A 26714-nucleotide genomic window follows, 5' to 3' on the forward strand; every position below is an offset into this window, starting at 1 on the left:
GTGAGAGTCAGTTATAAATCACGAGTAATTGTCCTGGCACAAATGCAAGACCGGGAAATGGACTTCCAAGTGTTCCGCCAGAGTATAATAGTATCAGCTTCACTTGGGGAAGGGAAAAAATCCTTATACTATTGCACTTGTTCTAGAACCATTCATCTGTAACCAGCCCCAGGTAAACAGAAGAAATTCAGTAAGTCCCGGCAGGGCCAGAGTTCACATGTGGGACCATAATCTTGTGTCCTCTTCTGCTAAGGGTTGTGGCCCACTTATAGACTGGCTTGGCCAGAGTTCCAACCTGCAGGCTTCCTGTGGAATCCAGCTTGTCCTATGGACACAGAACCCAGAAACAGCATGTGTACAATGTTATGACCCTCAGCCACCCTCCATCAGCCCTTAACTCCCCGGTTTGACCTCTGTGCATCTGAAACATTTCGTGGAGGAGAAAAATCAATCTGAAAGTGGGTTTGCACTTTCCTAAGTACTTTATGATCTGAAGGCATTCTGTGCTGCTGTTACAGGAAGGAGCAGTCAGACCTCCAAGCAGAGATTACGCAGCCAACCATGGCCAGAAGCCCTCTGTCTCTGACACTCACTAGGGGTTGCCGGCTTTTCTGTGGCCCCCAACCTGTAGTTGCTGCTGAGGCAAGACCAGGACCTAGGATTCATATTTAAGGTTTCCAAGAAAAATGCAGACACAGAATCCACACTCATTTTCCAAAGGGTAGAAGTAGGAGATGGGGATCACCCTAGTCTACCTGGGTAAAAATCTCATTAAGTCTAAACGGGAATCCTAAAATGAACTGCTGTTCAATTACACTTGTCCAAACTTTGAACAGCCCCTGAACTGCTTGGCTATGGTGTTCTGCTGTATAATAAGTGTATATTATTCCATATCCTTCATTTCCTATGCTACATAATGGGGACCGTTCTGGTATCAAAGGAAATGATGGATAGTAATGCTGAACATCTGGTTTATAAAACACAAACTTGCTCAGCAGATTGACTGCTTCCTGTCAGCTCCCCAAGTTAACCATGCATGTGTCTCTATGAACATGCATCCGACTCATGTGTGAGGTCTGTGCAGCTACGCCAGGCCTCCCATCCCCAGTATTGCATGAATTTCCATGGATGGCATCAGACAGGAATGTGGTCAGTACCTAGGGTGTGGCCCCCAACAGCATAAGACAACCAGATCCCCCGTTCAGATCCCCCGTTCACTGCTGGTCTCCTCTTTGCTAGTCATTGTTTTCCTCCAGAACTTCCTTAAGCCTCAGCTGTATGCTGCGCGTGCCCTCTGCCGTGTGCTATAAAGATAACTAGGGACAAGACTGGGGTGTCTCCCTCCAAGGACCCCAGATGCACTTAGGGAATCAGAAAAACTGAGGAGACAGAGGGAGAAGTCTAGCAGAGGCTGGCACGCTGGGTCTCCTGTAGTGAGCAAAGAGTCCATCTTCTTCTCCTCTAGCTTGGGTTCGAGTGGGCATCTTGTATTTATTGATACCCATCAGTGAAAATGGCAGATCCAGAATGCCTCCTGAAAGCTGGCTTAACAAGCAGAAAGAAGTCCCCTGCCTCACTCTAACTCTCCTATAGTAAATTATTGGTAGGTGAAACGGTAGCAGGGAAGAAGTTTAGAAACTTCTGGGCACCTTCCCTTTCTTTCCTGCACACATCACCACCTACCTTCCCCTTCCTTAGATAAATCCTTCTTACCCTCCAACCACAAGGTTTCCTGGCAGCTGATGCCTCTCACCCTGCTCATATGGCTAGGTAGCCAACCAACCAGTTTCTTATGTAGATGCATACACCATCTAAGCCAGAAGTTTGGCTTATAATTAGGCACAAGATTTGATCTGGACTCTCTGGGATTTCTTGCCTTTTTGTTATCTCAAGCTTGTTCAAAGATGATCTTTCTGGTGAGTGCCTATAGGAACCCAAGTTTGGCACTCATGTCCCCTCATACTAGATAGAAAATTAGACCCAAAAAAATAGCCACCAGAGAGAAGGAGAGGAAGGTGGAAGAGAAGAAGAGGAGGAGGGAGGAGGAGAGGGGAGGAGGGAGAGAGCAAGGAGAGGGGAAGGGAGGGAGAGGTAGACAGGGAAGGAACGCTAAAGAGATGAAATGAGAGGAGAAGAGGGGGACACTAGCCTCTAGATGCCTTCATCCCCAGCAACTATATTTTACAATGGGATATTGTCATTAGGATTTTATGGAAAAAAAAAAAAAACTTCATAATGAACAAGAGTTTGGCTGCTTTGAGATCTCCAGTAAGAAGGTGCACTCTTGGGAGTCTCCTCTGGCCAACCAGTGCAGAGACCTAAGCCTCTGCAGGGGAAGAGGGCAGGCCTGGAGTCCGTGTCGGTGAGTGTGGTTCTTCATGGGGATGGAGAACCGTGGTGGCTGCTGAGCAGCCCAGCCGCTGCTTTTGAAGGACATCTGTCTGCCTTGCCGTTTTTTACATCTCCGTCCAGAGGGAACTGATGAGGCCATTGGCAGGATGCTGCTTCTCCTGCAGCTGGATGCCCTGAGGGTGGTGCCAAGGCTGGGGGGGGGGGCGGCGTTGAGCTGAGCATTTGAGCAAGTTAAGGGCAGCATGCTTGGCAGCACATTTGAGGACTTCCAGGTGGGTTCAGCAGAGTCTCCTGGCAGATCTGCTCAGCCCTCAAGGCTGAGGCTGAAAGGGAAGGCTGTGCACATGGCAAACTCTGCTGGGAAGACCGGCTCTTAGCCAAGGGCAAAGGCTAATTCACTTATATTCTTCCAATATAATATTTCTTCTATATTTTGCTCCTCCGTTCCTCTGCTTTGCTTATTGAAGTTGCTCAACACACTGACTATACTAATGGAGTGTACAGTCTAAGTTCATAATAGTACCATACATAGATATTTTATACACGAGTATAATACTTAAGTACAAAGCCAGTTTTCTCTTGTTTCAACACCTACAATTAAGAGCACTCAGCACTCTGTAAAAGAACACTGTTGCCATCTAGTGGTAGCCTATGTGAATTGCAGGCACACTGCCCTGGGAGATAAAAAGCCATTTGCAAAGTATGAGCTTTTCCAGTAAAAACACATTTAAAAGGCAGCCAGTGTTATTTAATACCTACCTAGATGAAGCACAAGCTGCATTAACTATTATTCCTCTGCCTTGACAGGAAAGGAACAGTCCTAAGAGGTGGAAAAACACAGCTGTGTGCACCTTCGAATACAAAGTGAGGCATTTTGAAGGGAAAATAACTGACTATTTATTGGTGTAGAGTTTGGGAATGCAACCAAGCATCCCAGAAAAAGTCAAGTCCTTTATGACTCACTTTCTCAAGTGCAGCCTGAGCAAAGGGAAGCTGTCTTTCTCTTATCCTCTCCGTGGGCCCATGAAGTCTTTGAGTGCTTGGGAGTTCCCAGAGGCCACGTTCTGGGTGGTACATGATGATGGGAATTGTGGACAGGGTAAAAACATGTGTCACCCATGTTCTCCATTTTACCCCACACAGAAAGTTCCTGAAGGTCACTAAAATGATTCTTATACAAGTTACAGCACAAGAAGAACTGAGGAACAGACTCAGCAAAGGGGGACGGGAGCAGGTGGTACAGTTGACGTTCCTCATGGCTCAACAGTCTGGACCTTTCCACCTTCTGTCGTTAAACAAAAGGAGTCCTCTGTATGTCTGTCACCCGCCACTGCCCCCAGACATGTTCCACTTCTGTCTGTTACCACAACACGGTCATCTCTACAAGTATCTTTAATACCAAACTGGGATCTTAGGGGAGGAGCCTAGGGGGGACACGCTAGTGTTGCAAGATGTGTTCAGCACAGACGCGACCCCGGTGAAGACAGGGGCAGCCTTCATCTGGGCGAGGTTTTGAAAGTCCCTTCACTGGTGGCAATGGAACCTAGTTCAGCCACGTTTTCCATGTGAGACAGGGTCAGACAGCTTGCTTGTCTGATGCCAACACTGTCTGGCTCAGGCGGCATGCTTTACTCTCATAATCTCTAATTTCCTCTTTCTGGTTGTTTAATAGAGGCCAGTTTTGACATGCTGTCTGTAAATGTGCATATTTAAACATTGACTAATTAACATTTGACTTAGGATCTAAAAGGCCACTTGGCAATGGGAAGTTCCGGGAAGAAGTGACTTGTTTTATTAGTGGACCACAAAGACTCTCATTACCACTCCGTCCCTCCCTGCATGGTGAGAGGATGATATGTACAGATACACACATATTCTGATGACATGGGGGTGGCATTTAGGGTGATATGGCAGTAGACTATAAATACACATTTATAATTAACTAGAAAAGGAATTTTTCTGGGCATTTTTGTTCTAACTCCAGAACCCAAGTCCACGTGTGATCTCTTTCAAATTCTAAATGACCACCTCACAGGAGAGTCTAGATAAATCCCAACATCTGAAAAAATAAACCAAGTAGCAGAAGCATACATGTAGTATGAAACTATGTGTTTCATACAACAGTGATGCTTGTCTTTGGTTCAGACGCAGACACTCATAAAAGGAAATTTGCACAGACAAGTGGGACGCAACTGTCAGCAGAAATCAGAGATCACAATCCAAATGGGTATCTGCAGAAACACATCCAACGAAGGACTATTTACAAAGGTGGAGATGTAATGCATGATTCCCGGATTGACACAGGTCCTGGGAGCAGGTGCTAGAATAAAGGGAGGCAGCACTTCTGTACCAGAAAGAGGGGTACAAGGAGGAGTTGTGAAAACTGAGGCAGAAGGCTGTGCTCTGATGGCCACTACCAAGAGCCAGTATTTCCCACAGGAAGATATCTGCAGGAGAGCTGCCAAGACAGCAGGATGCTCCATGGAAGAACAGCCAGGCGTGGCAAGCCCTTCAATTTTGGTGTTTCCTACCATCAAAAACAACTCTTCGCCGGGCGGTGGTGGCGCACGCCTTTAATCCCAGCACTCGAGAGGCAGAGGCAGGTGGATCTCTGTGAGTTCGAGGCTAGCCTGGGCTACAGAGTGAGTTCCAGGAAAGGTGCAAAGCTACACAGAGAAACCCTGTCTCGAAAAACAAAAACAAAAACAAAACCAATGAAACTCTTAAGTAGATATTATAACAATTTCAAGTCTTAAATTTGAATGTTGAGGATACATGTTTTTCTGATTTCCTTTCGGTGTGACTGAAAAGTTTGAACAGCAAGGATGCTTTCCCTTAAGGCTCCTCTACAGAAAACACTGCATAAGTAAACCCGCTTAGCAGCATATACCTACAGTGAAGATTAATGCTGCCAGACCAAAAATGCATTATTTAAAACAATATGAAGACCTAGGTCTCCCGTTGAAATCCCCTTTTTCACAGAGATAAAAATAACCTGTTACAGGAACCTTGGAGACACATTTACACTGAAAATGCCATCAGAATATAGTTTTCGTAGTCTAGGTTAAACATATTGTACTTGACCATAGTGTTTTGAATGGTCTTTGCAGTGAGGAGCATAAAAAGGCAGATATTTCCTTTCTTTAAAAGCTGGTTCTTTCAGTGCAGACAACACAAATCATCGTTTATGACACTCTCTTGGAAGAGCTCCTTCCCCTTTAAAAATCTAGGCAGATTATGAACACCGAACACTGTTTAGATTTCTGTTGTAGAGGGCATTTTTCAACATTTTTGCAAGATGCCTGAATCCTAAATAAAATGAGGTTCTTGCAAAATGGAAGTAGAAGAGTAAGATGTAAATATGAAATAAATAAACTTTAAGCAACGTTTCCTCTTCTTCTGCCCTTGATTGTCTTGGTAAATTATAGTCTTTCAACCCATGAGAATGATACTTAGATGTTAATTTGCTTTTGTCTAAGACAGTTTCTGGTTTTTGTTTTTTTTTTTAAACTGAGTCACTGTTGCTTGCGTGGGAGATGCTGAATTCCAATGAGACCGTGCCTTAGACTGCATTGTCTAAATACAAAGGTAAGCACAGTGCCCTCTCCGAACTTAAGCTGCATCTTGTTTAAATTGGACTGCTGAAGTTGTTTGTTTTCTTTCTCTTTTTAATAACCTAAGGACAACTTCGTGAAAGATAATGCTAAATGAGAGTTGGAACATCTTTAAGAAAAATCTAGAATCACTCTTGTAAGAAAATAGCTATTATTTAGGAAAATATCGATGCTGTTTCTCTTTCCCAGTGATTCTAAGATAGAAGCCATTAAGCAAGGAATATAGTTTATAAGCAAACATTTCAATAGCATCAGCATGTTGTCTTTGACCAGGAACACATCTATAAATAAATCCACAGTCAAGAGAACACTACTGATTAACATCTGATTAACATATCTGAAAGCTGTCTTGGAGACTGCTTTGTTTGTTTATTAGGAGTGACCTGCTTATTTCCAGAGTGCCCAGGAATGAGGACAATGGGGATGGCCACGGAGCACTGGATTTGGGCCAGTATTCCTGATGAGCCTGACACACAACCGACCCCCTGTTGCGGCCAAACATTCATAATTTCACAAACGTGGTTTAGACACCTCCCAAATAGATGCCTGAAAACACAGCCAACAGTTGGAGCTGTGGGGCCCTGGGACAAAACCTTCCCCTTGTTTAAAGACCCCCTGAAACGTGGCTTCCTCCATAAAACCTTCCCTAACTAAGTGGAAATGGGAACCAGATGTCCTTAAACTCCACTACAAAGATAATCATATTTACTCTACAACCAAAGATACCATCTAGGCCCAAATCTGTGCAAACTGTTAATACAGCTAAGTCTCTGAACACGATGGCTGGAAGGGACACGGGAAATTGTGTAGCGCCTGTGAACTCTGAGAGCAGACGGAAAGAGCCTCCTTTCCCTCCGAGCTTTCAGCGGAGAGCCTAGTACACAAAAGTGCTCGGCAAATGATCCTCGAGTGAATCTATCCCAACATCACCCTTTTGTTGATTTTGTACAGGAGGCTCAGAGAGGAAAGCAATCAGCAGAGTTAGTAGCAGAACTCGTGCGAGATGCTGGCCCTCCTTCGCTTCAAGCCTGTGTGCACCATGTCACCATCAGGGTGGCTAGCTTGATGATAAGGACTCTCTGAGGAGCTGGGACCTTCATGCTGCTGCTGCTAGATGCAAACACTGCATGCTGCCCAGCCCATGCCACGGTTACAAGGGAAATGACCTAATTTTTAAAACCAGCTTAGTTGAACACTGGGACTTCACACAAACAGACCTGAACCAACATCCGAACTGGGTTTCAGTCTCTTGAATCAGCCTGTTCATCTCCGTCCTTTTCACCCCTGCTTCTTTCCCTCCCACTCCCCATCAACCCATTCCACTATCTATGCATACCCACCACCCTGCTTTAGATCTGTGTGGCCTTGGATCTAACCCTGGCAGTCTTGTAAATTGTCTGTGCCCACTCAATACATGAAGAAATCAAGGCTAAGACAACCAGAAGGCAGCAGAGTGGAGGTTGAAGACGTAGCCATAGCCTTAGTTTCTGGAGATCAAATACAAATCATTCTGCCCCCAGAATCCTTTTCTGTAAAATGTCATGTTTTGCCTTCAGGAGCTTAAAACACAGCAAAAGACACATGTGGTGATATATTGTGTACTGTAATAAACTTGCCTGAGGATCAAAGAACAAAGTCAGCCACTAGATTAGACATAGAGACCAGATTAAGGTAGTATATACCCTTAATCCTATAACTCAGCAGCCAGAGATCCATCTAGATCTCTGTGAGTTCAAGGCCACACTGGAAACAGCCAGGCAGTGGTGGCACACACCTTTAATCCCAGTACTGGGAAGCACTAAATCCTTTAATCCCAGGATGTGATGGCAGGGAGGAGAAAGGTATATAAGGCGTGAGGAAACAGGAACTAAAGCAGTTTAGCTGAGACCCTTTCAGATGAGGACTTAGAAGCTTTCAGTCTGAGGAAACAGGATCAGCTGAGGAGTTGGCAAGGTGAGGCTGGCTGTGGCTTGCTCTACTTCTCTGGTCTTTCAGCTTTCACCCCAATATTTGGCTCTGGGTTGTTTTTTTTTTTTTATTGTAAGACCATTAGAAATTCGAACAACAGAGACAATCAAAAAATCATCCTTAAAATAGAAAGAGCCCTTACGAGCTCTTGAAATAAGGAGCAGAATTGTCAACAAAGCACCCAGCATAGTGCATGGAACCTCTGCCATGTGCAGCTCACCCCACAAGGACCATCCCAGGGTATGAAGAGAAGCTTTCAAGTCCCTTCTAAACTCACTCATTACTCCAGTGAATTTGAACTTGGTCTCTCCATTTGAGCCACATTAAAAAAAAAAAAAAAAGAATAGTTTTCCTTTGTTCTATGACAGAGCATCATGGGTCTCAGAGCTAACCATGGTTCAGGAAACAACTGGTGCAGTTAATGATGACTTCTGCCTCTTAACAGAGGTTGGAGTGATGGGAGCAATGGGGAAATGGTTGCTATGGGGAAGGGAACTGCAGAGGAAGGAGAGCTGTTGCAGTGATACCCAGCCTCCAAATCACCTAATGCATTCCAGGCCTGGGCAGATAGGGGTGGGTGCAATCCAAGCAAAAAGTTCACAAGTCAGCAAGTGGTTCAAGTCTTTGAGTCATTTCTGGAAAGAGGAAATCCATAGCATAACATTAGTCCTTGCCTGACATTATTCTACCTCATGAAACTTGGTGGAGTCTTCTCCAAATGCTCTGAGTTAATTGGGATGGGATAAACATCTAGCTTGTGTGTGTTTGAACGTCACAAGCCTGGCTTTACAGAATTGCACAACTGTCCCAGTTTCCCCAAGCATCATTTCAGTTGAATCCTTTGGCATGCTATCTGCTGCTCACCCATAGCCATTCTTTTTCCTCGTGGGAAACTGAGCTACATATATCCATTACCTAGGGGCCTCAGAAGCAAAGAAAATGACCAGGAAAATGATTGGGCAGCTAAACTAGGCACAGACTTGATTGACAGGTGACTCAGTTTGTAATAAAACATGATAAATCATGTCAATACAAACTTTGGATTTATTCTATATAAAAAAAATTATGCCAAAAGAAGTAGCTAGCCTCTGCCTATGGGTGAATAGTCTGTGCCTTCTCTGCATTCACTGTGGTCTGTTAGGTTTATCTGTCATATAGGAAATACCATCCTACGAGGACCAATGAAGGTAGATTAAAATAATTAGTAGTGAATACATACTGACTTGGTGTAAACTGTTAAATACGGTCTTCAAATCAACCACTGAACAGTATTGATTTTGATTTGCCTCCATACAAGAATGGCTTTTGTATATTCTCTCTCTAATGCAGTCAAAAATTCCCCTCTTTCCTCAAGTCCATATAATGTTATGGTTTAGTCATTTCATTACGACACTCCCTATAGTGGTCCTTTAAGTGGCACATCTCCCATGACTTGATCAACCAAAAAGTTGCGATTCATAAACCACTTTTCCAGAAAATACAGCTAGTGCATTATGTGATCCAAAGTCTATCAGCACACAGAAGGGACTTCACACAGTAATCCTGTTATTTGAGTTCAAATTTCAATGGAGCCAATAAAAACAGCTCTCAAAATTGCATCTGGAAGCAAGGAAGCCAGAGTCCCAGGCATCTGGAGGTGTCCTATTGAGTTTGCCCTCTGGGTGACAGCATGGCATTGCCATCATGTGCCTGCCCCAGGTCACAGTTAGTCTCTCTCCTCTGCTTTCCTTTCTACACAGAAGAAAAGGCTGCTTGTATCTCCGCATGGTGGTAAGCTCGACTGCAATGAAACAGCTGTGAAAGTGCCATCGTGCACACTCAGATGTTCTCTGACTATCCAAGGAGAAGGCAATTTCTCTAGTTGAACAGAGGTGGCTTTACTCATCACCCCCAGAGGGTCATAGTTCATCACTGGGCTGGATGTAAATAAACAGAAAACATTTGTATTTCTTAAATACATGAGCATCTCTGAAATTAGGCTTTGACTTCCTTAGACACTTCCAAAACTTCCAAAAGCCGAGTTGGGGATCAAAAAGTCTTGAGACATTACAGATTTTGAAATCAGTCCTTGGTTCAGGTGTATACTTACCTAGTTCTAGTGCTTACCTTAAAGAAATCACCAAGTTACAATGAACAAGGTCGAGTGGAACTGGAGTTATCTGCAATGCTACAACTCCTGCAGAGGTCAGCCTTACGTCTAACATCTAATGGAATCCCTGGGGAGCTGGGGCCTGGGCAAGGGCTATGCACACACCGCAGAAAGTCCTATAGACTGTTATTAACTCAACCTATCCTGTCTGACAACGAGAGAGATACTGTGTTCTGGACCCAAGGAAAGATGTTTCAGGCTTTAACTGCACCTCCCACAGACTGGGAACTTGTATCTTGAAGCACAAGGCAGAGTGTCCACCTCTGCAGCAAGAGTGCATGTGTCTCATGGTGAGCACAGGAAGAACTACAGTATCAATTAATTTCCCAAGCACGCTCAACTTTATTTCCACACCTTTCAGCCAAACAGCTCTTTTTCTCCCTCCCCCGGGCATAAACCAGGTATAAGGGAAACAGAGAGGGGAGGGGAATGACCCCAGAGTGTAACCACACCCCTGGCAGTGTTAAATGTCCCTAGGCTCAGTCCAGTCTTCCTTAAGCACCCACTATGGACCAGGCCTCAGACTGTCTTCATAAATGTTCTTTCCAGCCAGAAGTGGAGATTACTAACAAACACAGGTACATCCAGAATTGTCCCAGACAATCGCTGCTCATAACCCTTCTGAGTCTAGCTATATCTACCATGAAACATTGTATCTTCAGTTTGGGATTCCCACTGTTCCCTTTTCTTCTGACAAAAGCTAAATTCAATAAATATTAGGTTAACCTTTGTTGGTCTTATCCCATCTAATGTATAATAAATAATGCAGGGGCTGGGGAGATGGCTCGGTGGGTAGGAGCACTTGCTCTGCAAGCCTGAGGACCTGAGTGTGTGCCCGAAACCCTTGAGGCTGGTGGGCAGAGACAGGAGGATTGGAGAGCTCACTGGTCAGTCAGGCCAGGTTCATTAGCAACTCTGTCTCAAGAGAGTAAGGCAGCAGAGAGCAAGAAGTCAACAATCAGCATCTGCCTCTACATGTACTGCATCTCCTCTCTCTCCCTCTCTGTCTCTGTCACACTCTTTCTCTCTCTCTTTCTATATATATCTCAAACACACACACACACACACCACATACACATGCCAAAAAGTAAAACAGTTAGTGTATTAGTATGAATATAATTAGTACCTCATAAACATAGTGTTTATTGTGTAAGATTAAAAACATACAAATAGATTAAGGGGAAAATAAATAAATCCCTGTTTTCCTGCCACCAGGAAATAGCCATTATTAACCTTTTAACCTAATTTTCAATGCTCTTAATATCTCATCTTTGGGAAGTTTAATGACTTTGTAGCTATTTTCCTATTTTTGAATGTTTTTGGCTCTTCTTTTCCTTGTTATAAATAAAATTGTAAGTCATGGACAAGTTTAAGTTAGAATCTGAAAAAAAAGCTTATTAGATCAATTGCATGCAAATATAAAGTATTTTTGACACACGTTGGCAATATTTGAATGTGCAATGCTAAAGTTCTTTTTAATTTGTATCTGTAAAAAACTTTTTATTTTGATTCTCAAAGTAGTACATAAACACTTCAAATGTTCACATAAATATGAAAATGGGGTAAAATCATAAGTAGACTCATGGTATTCAGTTGTCTATCCCTGACGAATAATTTACTCTCAGTGAGAAATGAAATAGCATCTGGGTATGGTAGCACAGGACCATAATCTAATCTAGGCCATGATCAAGGTCAGCCTGAGCTAGAGAGGAAGATCCTGTCTCAAAATAAGAGATTTTAAAAAGGGGGCTGGAGCTGTAGTTGAGCTCAGTGTTAGAATGCTTGCCTAATACATCTAGGGCCCTGGGCGGGGGGTGGGAGGAGAGAAGATATGGTTGTTCTGGGTTTTGTGGGGTTTAATTTTGGTTTTGGTTTGGTTTTTGTCTTGTTGGTTGGGGTTTGGGGGACAGTCTTGCTTTCTAGGCTGGGCAGCGTAGAACTTGCAGCCATCCTTCTGTCTCAGCCTCCCAGGTGCTAGGACTACAGAAGTAATCAGCTGTGCCTAGTAGGAAATGATCACCTTTGACTCTGAGTGTCATGTATGATAAGTATGCTATCGGCCACGGCCACAGAAAAGATGTCAGCCCAGATGCACTTAATGTGGAGTTTGTGATACTCTCCTCTTCTTCAGTGGCAGTGGTGCTTGTGTGGGCTACTATGGACACACACAGAATGGTGACAGGGAACAAAGTATCAGAGACCACCTTGGTTGAATATCATATGGTCACTCAGACTTCCATGGTGTCCATCATAGTGGCCATAGGACAAGCTGACTTTGTCTACTCCATTTCTACTTCCTTGGTCTTACTCACAAGCCAGATCCCATAACTTAGACTAGTCCATTGGGCTACTTGTCTTCCTTTAGACTGAGCTATGGCCCTATAAAACAGGAAACAATTTGGAGAGGAACAGAGTTATGAAAATCAATAAGTATTCACATGAAAAGCGAGAAGAGGAAGAAGCCGGAAACAAAGGGAAGTAGGTAACCACATCCCCACCATGCCTGTTCCTGCATCTGCATGGCTTGCAAGCAGCTGCAATGGGCACTGAACTCACAGACCTGCATGCAGTTCTACCAAACAGCAACTTTGTGAACTTTCTATTTTCTATGTTCTATAACAGTTAACTCAACAGGTCAATGTACAGACTCTAAAAGTGGTACAGAAGGACAAACAATGTCCTGCAATCACTGAGAGCCAATTACACTGAGGTAGGAGGTGGACCATATCCTACCCCCCACCAAGTATGGGCTTAAAGAACAAGATGAGTAAAGGAATAAGGGAGGGGGGAGGAGGGAGCGAGAGAGGGAGGGAAGGGGGAAGATAAGCAGGCTTGCTTTAGATAATTGAACACTCCCATGTATTCCCCTGAAACATTATAAGAAACCCTTTAGATAAATGAGTGCTTCCATTTATCCCCCCCCCCCAAATATAATAAAAGTACACAAAAGAAAGTGCAAATGGATTCGGGCTCCATTTACCTTGGGGTGTGCAGAGATTAATAAAAGAGTTTATCCTGAGAGAAAGACCCAAACTGGACCTCCATTTAAAAAGTTAATTTATGCGGTCCCTCACACAAGTTAAGCAGCACAGAATATCACAGCAGGCACAGAACAACAGATCCTGAACCCCGCTGTGTTTGTTCAAGAAGGCAAGTTAAGCTATTCCTAACAGGGAACAAAACACAGGGTCGGACCATTAAACTGGGATCATTTTGCCGTACTGTGCAGCCCTGAATGCATCAATTGCTGTTCCAAACAGGATTAGAGATGTGATTTGCTTTAACTATGATTGGGAGAAAAATGCATACTCCTTCTCAGAATTCTCAGGCTGATATTAACCAATACACTGCCAGGCAAGACAGAACACCCGAGAAACTGTCAAGGAATGGTTTTTTGGCAAATTCTCAAGCTGTATAAATGAAGCGTCAAAGGTATTAGTGTCTGGACAAGGTAACCCATATAAATGGCCAAGTTTAGGTACATCTGACTAGACATTCATGATCATGATACATTAATTAAATCAACCACACAGTGACCAACTGCTGTGCAGTTCCTACAGGCAGAACCCGGCAGAATCAAAGGGCATTCAGTCCAGCAGTCTGAATGGGCATTTGGAAACAGCTTTGGCTGCGTTCATTGTGTGATCAGTATAAAAAGAAAACCCTCATCTATTTTTTTTCCAGGAGTAAAAAAGTACTGTTTAAAAGAAAATAAAAGTTCTGTAATGCAACCCTAGCTTGTGTAGCTCTCTTTCCCCAGAGTTCCCCCGGGGAAACGGGCTCCATTTCGACCAGTGGGATAAGACCCATGGGATGGAAGGTGTGAGTTGTACATAGCTCCAAGAATTCACGGATTACATATTTGGTAGAAAGGTCAACATTCTTTGGGCTTATCAACAGCTGTTGTTACCCCAATGTTATATCAAGGGTTGAAATTTATAAAGCCAAAAATTAGCTTGGAGATCCTTACCAGCTACAGGAAAAAAAAATCATTTTTCCAATTCCTGTTGTGAAAAAGTGTTATGATAGTCTAGAAGAGGCATATTGGAAGGCATATTGGAAGACCCTCAATGTTGACATCATGAAAATCATAACTTAGGAGTGACCATAATTAATGTCTGCTACATTAAACACAAGAAGGACACCCAAATGGGACATTTTTGGTTGTAGACAAGCCAAGAGGTTAAAACAAGCATGTTTACAGAGCTATAACCATTTATAGAGAAAACAGTTGTAGATAGTACTGAGCCACATTCTAACAAAAACAGTACAAACATAGATGCCTTATGGTCCACCACATGCGCTCATGACCTCATCGGAAAAGAGGGCCAAAGGCACAGTGGCTGGGTTGCTTCCCTTTACCCACAGAGCAGCAAACCTCTGGGTTTGCAAAGGACTCACAATAACCATGTCTGCAGCGGCAGAATCAATGGGTAATGTCAAGAGTACCTGAAAGGCATCTCTCAAAAAAATCAACCCTGAACCTTTGCTTTGTTGGCATTTCAGACTCCATTTCTAACTATTTGTAGCAGGTGTATCCCAGAAATGCAGAGTAGCTAACGAAGGGCTGGGAGCGCTGTATGCCTGGTGGGTTCTTTAGTCATTTCTACCTATCCATTAGGCTTGAGTCGGGACCACACACCATATTCAGGATCCCAGACCACCACCTTGCACAAAAATGCTCCCTTGACCAGCTTTGGGGTGTCGGGGACCACATGGAATGCCTGTTGGAACTCTACATGCCTTACGTGTCTTGTATATGCTAGCTCTGTGCTAGACAGAGATAGAGAAATCACGCATGTAACCAAACTGGAGAAGCAGTCTGATATTCTCATTAAGTAAAGATGAGCCCTGGGAGCCCAGGGAGCTTTGGTAACTTGCCCACTGTCATAGATGGATGAAGCCTAGGAAGAAAACCAGCACATCCCTTCACTGGTCCAGCTACAAGCCAGGACATCTGAAAGGAGCAGAGGCTTATGAGAACCTCTTCCTTCCAGCAAAGGTGTCACTGATGTCATTCTAGGGGAAGGGAGGAAAGTGAACGGGGGGGGGGGGGGGGGCGCGGGAGAATGGTAACATATGGTTAGAGAGGATGTCCCAGTCAATGGGATACTCTCCTCTAAATCCTGCAGGCCAGATAACTGAGGTTTAGACACAAAGTGTTTCTCCAGAGCTGAGTTTTTAACAGAAACTGTCCCCGGAATTGTGAAAGCATTTGAAATAGAATTATTCGTGTGGTTTTCAAGGTATGCATTGAAAGAATGTGATGCTAGCATCCAGCTGCAGCATCCAGCTGCAGCACAGGCCACAGACCCTGCAGCCACTCTTCCAGTTACAGATGCTCAGGCGCCCTACTGAGCCTCTGCTCTGCCAGTGAATACCAGCAAACCTCCCTGGGCCCAGGTCTCTTCTTACCTGGGAAAGTGAGTCTACACAGAAGAGCTGCTGATGGCCACACTTCCGGCTCCTAACCCCTCTTCCTTGCCCCCTGCCTAGGAATCTGAGAGCCTGGCTGTAGGCTCATGCTGTGATACCTCTCCCATGCCCGGAAAGGCGTAAGAGGAGACTTCACTCTGCCACATGGACTCTGACTCCTCTCTTCAGAGACCCTTCCATGCTGTCTTGTCTCTGGTGCTGGGGCCTCAACTCTCTTCAGAGCACCCCATCAAGCTGGTGCTTCTTCCTTTGTCTGTTAATGATCATTAACTTTTCTAATAAACTCCTTACTTGACAACATTCCACCTCGATGTTCCTCTTGGACCTCGCTGTACAAAACCTCTTAAGTACCTTCTCTCTATTTTAGTAGGGAAGAAAAGACGATAAACTTAGACGAGGAGGCAGAACTCTTTCTTCCCTGCTAGCTAGACAGGGCTCCAGGAGAAGGCCTTTGGACTGTCTGCCCTCTGCTGGAGACAGGGGAAGAACTCAACAAGCAACTCAGCAAGCTTCCTTGACTTGGTTCTATGATCACAGTAGCATGGTCCCTTTTGGGGAGCCAAATAATGATAGCAGAAGGGATGAACGCAATGGTGTAAGCACTGTGGAGGGTCACAGAACCCACAACTCGGCAACGCTGTGCTTACTGTGGCCTGCCTTGGTGTGTTTGGACTTTGTTTAAAATTCCATGGCTGATAGCACCTCCAGGTCTGGAGGACTCTTCTACAAGAATGCCTTTGTATATGGACCAGTGGAATTGACTAAATGCCAGCGAGGTAAAATAAATCCATTTCTGATTTGTTGAGTCTCTTTCTAAAATAAGATTTTTTTTTTTTTCAAAATGTGGGCAATTAAGAAAGCATGTCCTATGAAAGACATCAAGCTTTCCAAACAATCTGGATTCTGACCATATATTTTCTCTGGAAGCTGTTGCTATCCTGGATTCCTTAAACTTTTAATGAGGTGTGCAGTCAGTCCTTGTGTGATGGCACTGTAGTGTAATCAAACACTGCCAAGAGCCAAGTCACACACTAGCATGTCTCGCCTTGTTTAAATATCTCACATATATCTGAGTAATTGTGCAATGATTTCTAGACCTCTAGTTGTCCATATGGTCTGAACAGACTGTCTTTTATACAACAGTGAGCACTATCTGGATAAGGAGGACCCAAAGCATCCTGTTCTGATAAGGAAGTCTCAGGATGCTGCCTCAGTTTCATGCAGGCACCATACCTTAACTCTTGAAACGAAACTAACCCACATCTGGTCTCCAGAAGCTGCTGTGTCTTCCGGAAAGCTAGCTTATGTTTGGGAAATAAATGAGAATAATGCAGCAGGCATGGCGTGACATATTCTTTAAATACCATAAGTGTCCTTAGGATACAACAGCATGCCAAGGGGATAACAAGGCAAAGCCATCACTGAAACCACATGGAGTCTCTCTGGACAGAGGACATTCTTAGATGGTGGACAGAGATCATCTCATATACACAATGGAGACCAGTGAAAGGGTCTAGCCCTTGGCTTGGACTATGTTCTCATGTTCTCTGCATATTATGGGCCATAGGTGAAAAAAGGACAACTTTTGAGATTTTATTCATTATTTTTATTTTATGTGAATGGGTATTTTGCCCACGTGAGTATCTTGTGTGCCATATGCATGCAGTGCCAGAGGAAGCCAGAAGAGGGCATCATATTGCTGGGAACTGGCTATTTGTCCTCATGTAGGTTTTGAACCTGGGTCCTCTGGAAGAGCAACCGCTGCTTTTAGCCTCTGAGCAATTTCTCCAGCCCAGGAACTAATTTTGTAATTAATGAAACACATGAAAATTTCAGAGTCCAGTCAGTGGTCCAGAATTTAAATTTGGTCACTAGGCCTACAAATTATCTGCATTATCGTTCTCCCCAAGAGATGAGTTATCCCAGGAAAGCCTGGAATGTGGTCTTTGAGCCCAACTTACTCTTGATCTACAGTATTTGACAATTCACAAGAAGATACTTAGGTATGGATTTATTCTTTAAGCCCTGCCTGTGAGAGGGTTCTTCGGTGGGACTAACGTGGTAGGAGTGGAAGGGGGTTGAACACTGCCTGAGGGACTCGGTGATCCTGTCCAGCTTTTGGCTGGGGAAGTCGCAGGAGGAGACCCTTTCACTGGTCATGAACAGAGTCAAATGCACAGTACCACAGACATGCACGGCGGTGAGTTGTGGGAATGACTCAGATGGGACAGAGAAGAGATTACCTTTTGCGCCTGAGGGAGCTGAAAAAGTGGGGAGAAAGACAAACAAAAAGAAAACAAAGTGTTATATACAAAGTTTACTGTAAAACATGATTGTGTTGCCACTGGCAACTGCAAAAACCAAACCAAGGAGGAAAATGAAGGAAACAAAATCAGTCTCTGGTCACTTTTCAAGTGTATGCCCTAGCGCCGATTACCCAGTGTGCTTTCCAAATCTGTGGCACCAACAGACATTCTGGGAGTTTTGTAGCAGTCTTTTGTGAATCTCCACAACCAAAGCAATGTGGTAACCTCCTGAAAAGCTACGCCTGAAGTGCTTCTGTCCAAGATGGCCAAGGACGCAGTTCCATGCCCAGCTCCTCCCTCACACAGGCTACCAGCCCCATGGGCTGGGGGCTCTTACCAGGGTATCTGCTTTGGGGAGGTAGTTGTAGCAACTATACAAGAATTGGAAAAAAGGATGAAGAGCTGTTGCCTTGAGTGGGTAGAGCCTAGGCATGCTGGGAAACTCTAAACTGCAGGATAACCCCTGTGCATACGAAAAACACATAAGAACCCACTACAGAGGCGCATACCCAGTCCATCGCTCAACAGAACCAAGTCAGAGAACTCCTGCTAGCTATAAAGGTAAGATTGTCAGAAGAATTTTCTGGTTTTTAAGGGCAATTTCCCTTGCTTTACAATATATTGACTCTTCCCTTTAATGGTGGTGAAGGAAGCATAAAACAAATATATACATGCAAAATAATGAAAAATAGTCAAGCCATAACATAAGACACAACAGCTTTGCCAATGGTACAAGTGAGGACCTGAAATTGATAGGTATGCCGAAAAAGATGAACCAAACAAATGGGCTGTATTTGTCTATTGTCTCATGACAAAACTCTGGTTTCATGTCACTGCACTGTGACTGCCATTTTATGTGTAGTGCTTTGAAAATCACGTTCCAAATCTGGGATGGGATTAACATTATCCCGGTAATCAATACTCTATCTAGGAATTACATTGCTAGGAAGACTCAACTTTTCATCACATAGACTAACATTTTTTCGAGTGTGAAATTGCCACCAGCCACTACAGTTAAGCCCTTTATCTATGTTATCCCATTAAATCTCAGTGAGCCAATGCTAAGTACCTCCAATTTACAGTAGAAAAAAAAGTGGACACTAGAGGTGCCCCATGGCTCATGAATTGTAGCTGGGGGCTGCACTGTCTTCATCCACAATGAATAAAGACCTGTAAGGCTTGACTCATGCCTGCAGATCTTTACCATCTCTCTAGACTGAATCCAGAAGCTGTAAAAGATGCAAGATGATGCAAGAGACCCACCAGTCAGGGTTCCTACTTAGCTTTCTGCCGTTCTGCTTCTTTACACCTTGGGAAGGAGGTTGTCTTCTGTGTGTATGAAGATCAGGATTCCCATCAAACTCTCACAAGTCCCAGGCCCTAGCTCCCCCATCTGTAGATGGGGCCCAGGCACAGGTAGGAAGGATAAAGCTAAATGACTTGGATTTGAGACATCTCTCCCCAGTGCAAATGAGAATGTTTACAGGAAGCACACGAGGAAACCCTACCACTCCATTTTCAACTCTTCTCCCAAACTGTTGTCCCTGTTTAAGAAGAGAGGAGCACAAGCATGGGTCCTTCCTTCTCAGTGGGACTGCAGTCATAAGAAAAGGAAGCTCACAAGAGCTCAGGGGGAAAAAGAAAGTGTATCAGGAGGGGCCAGCAAGATGGCTCAGCAGGTACAGGTGCCTGCTGCCAAGGCTGACTTGAGTTGATCCCCAGAAGCCACTTGGTAGAAGGCACAACCTACTTCTAGTAGTTGCCTTCTGACTTTTAGACACACAGCGCAGCCTACCCACCCACCCCACAGGCCCACACAAAACAAAGCAAGAATCAAACATCTCTCATTCAATGGGAAAGAAACCTGGGATGCAAGCACTGTGCAGTGAGAAATCCCCTGCATTTATTTTGCCGTGTTTTGCTGTGAAATGCAGAGGCCTGAGAGAATAACAAATAAAGATTCACAGGACGTCCCACAGAGACTTCAGAGTTTCCTGGCCACCGACAGGAGCTGCTTTCGCTTCTTTCATGAAGTTTCATTTGGGTTAGACAGGAAACAAAACTCCCAAAGAGTCACCCACTTAAGCATATGAAAAGACATACTGGGAAGAAAATAAGAGACTAGGCCTTTGTGGTGATGTCCTCAGTTTAAGACTAGCCTCAAACTCTCCACAAAACATGAACTTTCCTCAAGAAATAACTCATGAGAACAAAGAACAGCCTTCCCATTGGAGCATGGGGCTAACATAAATTATAGCTTAGCATGCTCTAAGCAGGTCGGCCCCCAAACCCAGCTTTAGAATAGAACACGACAGATTTAGATCAACTCATCTGTAGCCACAGATGCTATGAATGGGAGTGGGCACCCCCAACCATCAGTCACCCAGCTTCCATGAGTAACATGCAAAGCCCAGAGCTGGGCTCCAGAGTACTGGAACACCAGGTTTACCTCAGTTTCTTCCTGGACACCCAAGGTCAATTCTATCTGGTCTTTGGTTACTAGGCTTACAGATTAAAGAAAGGGGAGTGGGGTGGTCAGAAGATGATTGGAGGATGGGTTAGATCTTGGCTGGCCAGCAGGTTAAACTCAAGAACAACTCTGATTGCCTAGTTATTGACTGTTTGCAGGCAGTGTTGAGAAGAACTCTGATATCTGAGGTCCATTGGAAAGAATAGCACACTCCATTAGCAACCCATACTATAGGCTAAGATCAGGGAAATGGTCCTGTTAATGATGACTTCTTAAGGTCTCTTTTTATTCTTTTCTTTTTAGTTCTGAGCAATGAATAATTGTCAGACATGTTATCTGTTTTATACCTCTCTCCCCTGCGAGGTCCCCTTCAGGTAGTAGGGTGCCACCTAGCCTGTGTATACATCTGGCATGCTTGCTCCTGTGACTAGTATCTCTTTGTAAAATCAGAAGCCTTGCCACTGGATATACCCAGGGTTGAAACCAGGGTGAGAAAAACCTAAGAAAACTGCCTTTAATCTTCACTTCCCACCACTGAATGCTAATGCACCAAACTGGTGCCTTCCAAGAGAAGAGAAAGATTTTCTTCTAGCACAGACAGGAACCTCTTGGATTCCTGTATGACATATACATACTTCTGTACATGTGCCATACATAGTCTTCTTGCCTGCAAACATTTGTAAGACAAACCTGGAAGTATTTCTTTTCCATAGGGCCATGGGAGACTTGACTATCTTTCCACACTGTGGAGGATTTTTTTCTCCCACAAAGTCACCTTGTTGAGCATGGATTGCTCTGGACCTACATATTACCAGGGAATTTGGGTGCAGGAAGGACACTGGAGGACAGAAAGAACAGATTGTGTCTATCAGGAGAGAATGAAGGAGAAGGAGACAATGAAGAAGAGACAGCAATAATGGTGACATTCTCCGGGGACCAGGTGCTTGGCTAAATGCCAGCTGAATCCCTTTTCCTCTTCATGTGGGTCAGATATTAATATCAGTTTCCATTCACAGATTGGGAATGATACAGTATTTAGAATAGTCAAGTCCTCCCCAAGGTCACTGTTCTGGTTTCTACCCAGTCACTCTGATTTAAAAAAAAAAAAAAGCCCTAACCAAAAGCAACTTAGGGGAGAGGAGGGCTTATTTCAGCTTACAGGTGAGAGTTCATCATTGATAGAAGTCAGATAAGAAACTCAAACAGAAATTTGAAGCAGAAGCTAAGGGAAAATGTTGCTGGATGACTCACTCAGGGTCCAGCTTAACTAGTTCTCTTAGACACCTCAGGTCTACCTGCCCAGAGAACGGCACCACCCACAATGGACTTGGTTCTCCTATCCTATGCCAATTAACAATCAAGAAAGGCCCTTATAGACATTTCCACAGGTCAACCTGACATGAGAAACCCCTCACACAAGACTCCCTTCTCAGATGACACTAGGCTGTGTCAAGTTGATAAATGAAGTTAAATAGGACAGTCACCCAGCCAAAAAGTGTTCAAGTTCAGAGCCTAGTCTCCCCATCTCCTAACCTTTGATACAACCACCAGGTTCACAGCAGTGTCTTATGAATCAAACAGAACTAGTGCTAACCCAACTGCTTGATGACCTTGGGGACCTCATGCACCATGCCACACGAACATCAGCCCTGTGAAGAAAGGGGAATGAAAAATCTCGGCCCCACTCCCTGTGGCAGATTCTAGATGGAGTCCTCCAAACTCTTCAGCATAGCTGTGTATTTGGTGTAGAATGATGGGTGTTACATTCTTTCTACTGTCACAGAAATCCGTAACTCCTCTTCCCTCATCCCAGAACCCTTCCTCGTTCCCTATAACCCTGATCCTGGGGAATACATATGGCTCCAGGTGTTACATGATATTTTCCTCCCGGAGGAAGGAGATAGGATCATAAGGCATGCGGAAATAAACAACTCAAAAGGCTTAGGAAGTTCATGAAATTGACAAGATCCTCAAGTCTTCTCTCCAAAGTTATGGAAGTTGTAAAAAGCTGCTGGAGAGAGAACACACCTCTCTGACCCATCAAGCTGCCTCCAAGTCATACAGACCACTCCATGGGTACAGATTTTGTGAGTCTTCACCCATGCTGGGGTGGGCTTTTTGGTGATGCAGCTGCCTTTGTGTTACCCAGTATCTTGTAAGTAACTCCAATAAACTCATGAATTCTTCAAGTTAGAATCTAGTGCAATGGTTACTTAGGTCTGTCACTGGTTCCCTATCTGTCTCTCTAGGAAAAGTGATACACTGCCAATCGTGTGTCACTGACTCAAGGAAGCCTTTCTAACCTCTAATATCCGACCCTTTCACCATTTAACACTCTATATTATCCACACTACCAGTTGTAATATCTACCATTCTGTCTTTCAGTTTTAGCAACAGAATTCCAAATTTTAGCCAGGTTTTGTGACCCTAGTACAGATAGGTGTGGTTAAGTGAATTCAGCTGTGGCCAATGAGGTGCACCTTAATGTGTCTTTTAAAAGACTGGCTGGTGCCTTTAAAAGGATTTGTCCCATCCTATTCTCACAAAGGTATCTGTGATCGCTAGAGGCTTTATTGAAGATGGGAGCTTATGATAGATGCTATGAACAGCAGTAATGATCTGATTATTATAGCTGTGGCATGCTAGCCACTATTCAAAGTGACTCACTTCTGTTTGCTAACTAAAAACTCACATAATCTTGTTAGACAATCTGTGTTATAACTCTGGTCCAAGTATGAAACCAGAAGGTCACATAGATAAAGAACAACAAAGGCTGTCTGCTACCTAGTTTTTTTGTTAACAACACAAGCTAGAGTTATCTGGGAAGAGGAACCTCCGCTTAGAAAATGCCTCCGTCCAGATTGCTTGTTGGCAAGTCTATAGGGCATTTTCTTGATTGATGGCAGCTGTTGGCAGAGCCAGCCCCAGAGGCAGCGCTACCTCTTGGCAGGGGGTCCAGAGTTGTGTGAGAGAGTCAGCTGAGTAAGCCATGATGAGCAATGCAGTAAGCAGCACTCTTCCAGGGCCTCTGCTCCAGTTTCTCCTTCCAGTTTCCTGCTCTGAGTTTCTGCCCTTACTTCCCTAAATGATGGACTGCTACCTCCAAGTATAAGCTGAAATAAACCCTCTCTCCTGAGTTGCTTTTGACCATAGTGCTTATCACAGCAATAGAAACCCTAAGACAGACAGGTTCTGAGGCAGTCAATGAGGCAGTCACTGACTGATGGAGATGGGAACTGGCGGAGAGTTGAAACTGGATGCCACCGGTGGAAGAGGAAGAGCGTGGTCTGTGAGATATGAGAATCAAGATGATGTGATGTCAGCAGAGCTGACCTTGTTTACAGGAGGGCATGGATGAGCCGCCCTGAGAACACGAGCATGAGAGATCTGAACCTGCCCCTCCTCTGCCATATGGCGGCATGGGCCTCGAAGGGATGCCCTCCACCCCCCAACTCCTCTGTGCCTGAGGTGGGTAGGAGAGCTGGCTCTGAGGTTATAAGAGCGGGAGAGCTGCTCCTGTCCCTCACCAGCCACAGCCCTCGGGAGAGCAGGTCCTGCACCTTGCCTGGGCAGCACAGTAGAGCCGACCCTGTTGACAAAGGTACAGGTGAGCCAGCCTCTGAATTTGTGAGCATGGGAGAGCTGTCCCCACTACTCATCTGTCGTGGTGGGGGCATGAATGGGGGAGAGATGTCCCCTCTTACCCCTTGCTGCCTGTGACAGACGAGAGCCAACCCTCCTTCTTACCAGCTATAGCCCTCAGGAAAGCGGACCTTGCTCCTCACCTGGGCATCATAGGAGAGCTGACCCTGTTGGCAGAGGTGTGGGTGAGCAGGCTCCGAGGGGGTGAGAGTGGGATAGCTGGCCATGCGCCCCCATGTGCCATGTGGTGGATAAGGGCAAGGAAAGGATGTCCTCCCCACCCCTTGCCCCTGCCATCAGTGGTGGGTGAAGGAGTTGACCTTTCCCCTTACCAGCTGCAGCATCCGGGAAAGTGGGCCTTGTAACTCACCTGGGCAGCATAGCAGAGCTGACCCTCTTGACAGGGATACCAGTAAACCAAATGTGAGCATGGGAGGCCTGGACCTGCCCCTCATCTGCCACATGGTGGTATGGGCGGGGGAGAGATGCTCCCCCTCACTGCCTGTGAAGGGTGGGAGAGCTGGCCATGAAGTCATTAGAATTGGAGGGTTGTCCCTGCCCCTCATCAGTTGCAGCACTCAGGAGAGTGACCCCTGCACCTTGCCTGGGCAACACAGTAGAGCTTAGTGTAGGTGTGGGAGAGCCAGCCCTGGGGGTGTGAAAGCGGGAGAACCTTTCAGCCCATTGCTCATTGCTGTTAGGAGTGAACTAGCAAGGGGAATGCTGCAGAGCTCCCCCTGGTGGTGAGGACAAGGGAGGACAACTGGAGAGCTGGCCAACCCTGCAACTACCGAGGCGCAGAACCGGGCTTATGAGTTTGCCCACCCCAACATCCACCCCACCTATGATCTGTGGGAGCACATGAAGGGGCAGGTCCTGTAGACCCAAAGCTGAAGAATCTCCAAGACACAGGGCAACAACAGGATATCCCAGTAAAAGCCCAGTATCGATAGTGGAGCAGAAACCAGAGGCCTTGAACCAGACCAATGGCTCTTTGCAGTGAACACTTGCAAAGAAAGATGTATGGACAAAGGATTTACGGTGTGACTCACTGTGCCACACTACAGCTTCCAGAATGACATTTTTCCTCTTTTTTTTTTCTCTGAAATTTTATTTTATTTTGCAGGGGGTCGCAAGGGCAGAGAGCAGATACAAAGAGATGGGGAAACGAATGGGATTGAGAAGCATGATGTGAAAGACACAAAGAATAAATAAGTTAAAAAGATGACATGATAGGCATTAGCATGAAGGGGGGAAACTGGGAACACTTCTAAAGCATTGATTTTTTTTTTCTTTAAGAAGGTACTATGGTTACTGGAAAATTGGTGACTGCGAGATGAGGAAAACATATTTGAGAAAAATACCTCAAGTTAATTTTTTTTTTGAGACAAGCTCTTATTATGTAGCTCTAGCTGTCCTGGAATTTACTCTGTAGACCAGGCTGACCTCAAATGCACAGAGATCCACCTGCCTCTGCCTCCTGAGTGCTGGATTTAGAGGTGTTCACCACCATGCCCAAGTCCTGGAGCCAGTTTTATCTAACATTGACATGAATTTAAGATCCCCTGGGCTTTCAGGAGGAACAGGAGGGTAGGCAGCTGGGTAGATGGAGCTCTAGGCCAGGGATGACCTTAGTCACTGTGGCTAAGTCTACAAAGTCCCCTGAGAGGTGAGTCTTGGCAGAGAAGTTCTGGACTTTTGGGACTGTCCACCTGCTAGAGGTCTGCACACTCAGGTGGAATCTGTGAATTGAGGAGCAGGAGGTGAGACAGACAGGGTCCCACAGAGGCCAAGTCCTGATTGGGTGATACATTAAATGAGACTCTATCCTGAGGAGACAGGCATGCTTGTATTCCAACTCTTCTCCTTCATTTCATCCCTACCTCAGAGTTTCACACAGAGCCCTTTGGGGGTGACTACAGGGACAGCCCTTGCTCTAGTTCAATGAAGTTCCAGCTTTGAGTAGTTTCTTTCTTCAAAAATAATACCCCAGTGAAGATCTATTGATCAAAACAACACATGTCACTAGGCAATATGTAAAGATGAAGCGGGAAACAAAGCATTTTCTTGCCAACTGTCTTTTAAAAAGCCTGCTCTACATATGCTGATTCCATTTGTGAAACTGGCTCTCTGCCTAAGGTCTTAGGAACGAGCGGTAACTCCCTGCTTGCTGCAAAGGTTCAATGTTTCCCCTGTGTGGACACTTGCATTTATAATCATCCAGTCCTCTGCACTGAGCAATGTGGATCAAGCATCCAGCTACGCTGCACATCAGAGGAAGGTCTGTGGATTGGTTTGGCCTCCTAACCAGCACCAAGGAGGGGGAGTTCTCCATGGAGATGAGACTCGGTACTGTTCATTCTGTCCATCTGCGTCCATTTCTGCCACCCTCTGCTAGGTCACCATTGCTGCGTATCTGACCTCCTCAGTCCTGGTCCTCGAATTCTTTACTTTGCATCTAGAATGATCTAAAAGGATAAGCTTGATACTTGTGAGCTTTGTTCAGCCTTTAGAGTTGTCACACCAAACCATTATGTGGCCCCTTTTCCCCTGACTGGCTGGTGTTCCCCCCAACCCCATGTCAATTCTCAGAACCCCTCTTTGGGTCCCACTCACCATCACCATTCAGATCTAATCTAGGATGGCTCCTGCTCTGAAAATTGTCCCCATATCTACCCAAGTGTCTTTCTATGCCACCAGCTTGCATCATATTGTCAAGTATGCAGTGCATTCTACAACTCTCCTGTTCCTTCATCAACTTGCTTATTATTTCTCCA

The 26714-nt window shown here is 44.9% G+C and overlaps 1 protein-coding gene across 5 annotated transcripts in view; it reads right to left on the reverse strand.

Moving 5' to 3' along the window:
- Cacna2d3 (calcium voltage-gated channel auxiliary subunit alpha2delta 3) overlaps positions 1-26714 on the reverse strand; it is an 854380-nt gene that overhangs the window by 208327 nt on the left and 619339 nt on the right. For 3 of the 5 annotated variants that reach the window (XM_076544132.1, XM_076544134.1, XM_076544130.1), the window contains one exon: positions 17763-17780. The exons of the other annotated variants lie outside the window; for them this stretch is intronic. In XM_076544132.1, coding sequence (XP_076400247.1) covers positions 17763-17780 — 18 coding nt within the window. The remainder of the gene's footprint in view (positions 1-17762; positions 17781-26714) is intronic. 5 annotated transcript variants of the gene reach the window in all.

Source organism: Peromyscus maniculatus, chromosome 9, assembly GCF_049852395.1.
Source record: "Peromyscus maniculatus bairdii isolate BWxNUB_F1_BW_parent chromosome 9, HU_Pman_BW_mat_3.1, whole genome shotgun sequence".
Taxonomy (NCBI): Eukaryota; Metazoa; Chordata; class Mammalia; order Rodentia; family Cricetidae; genus Peromyscus; species Peromyscus maniculatus.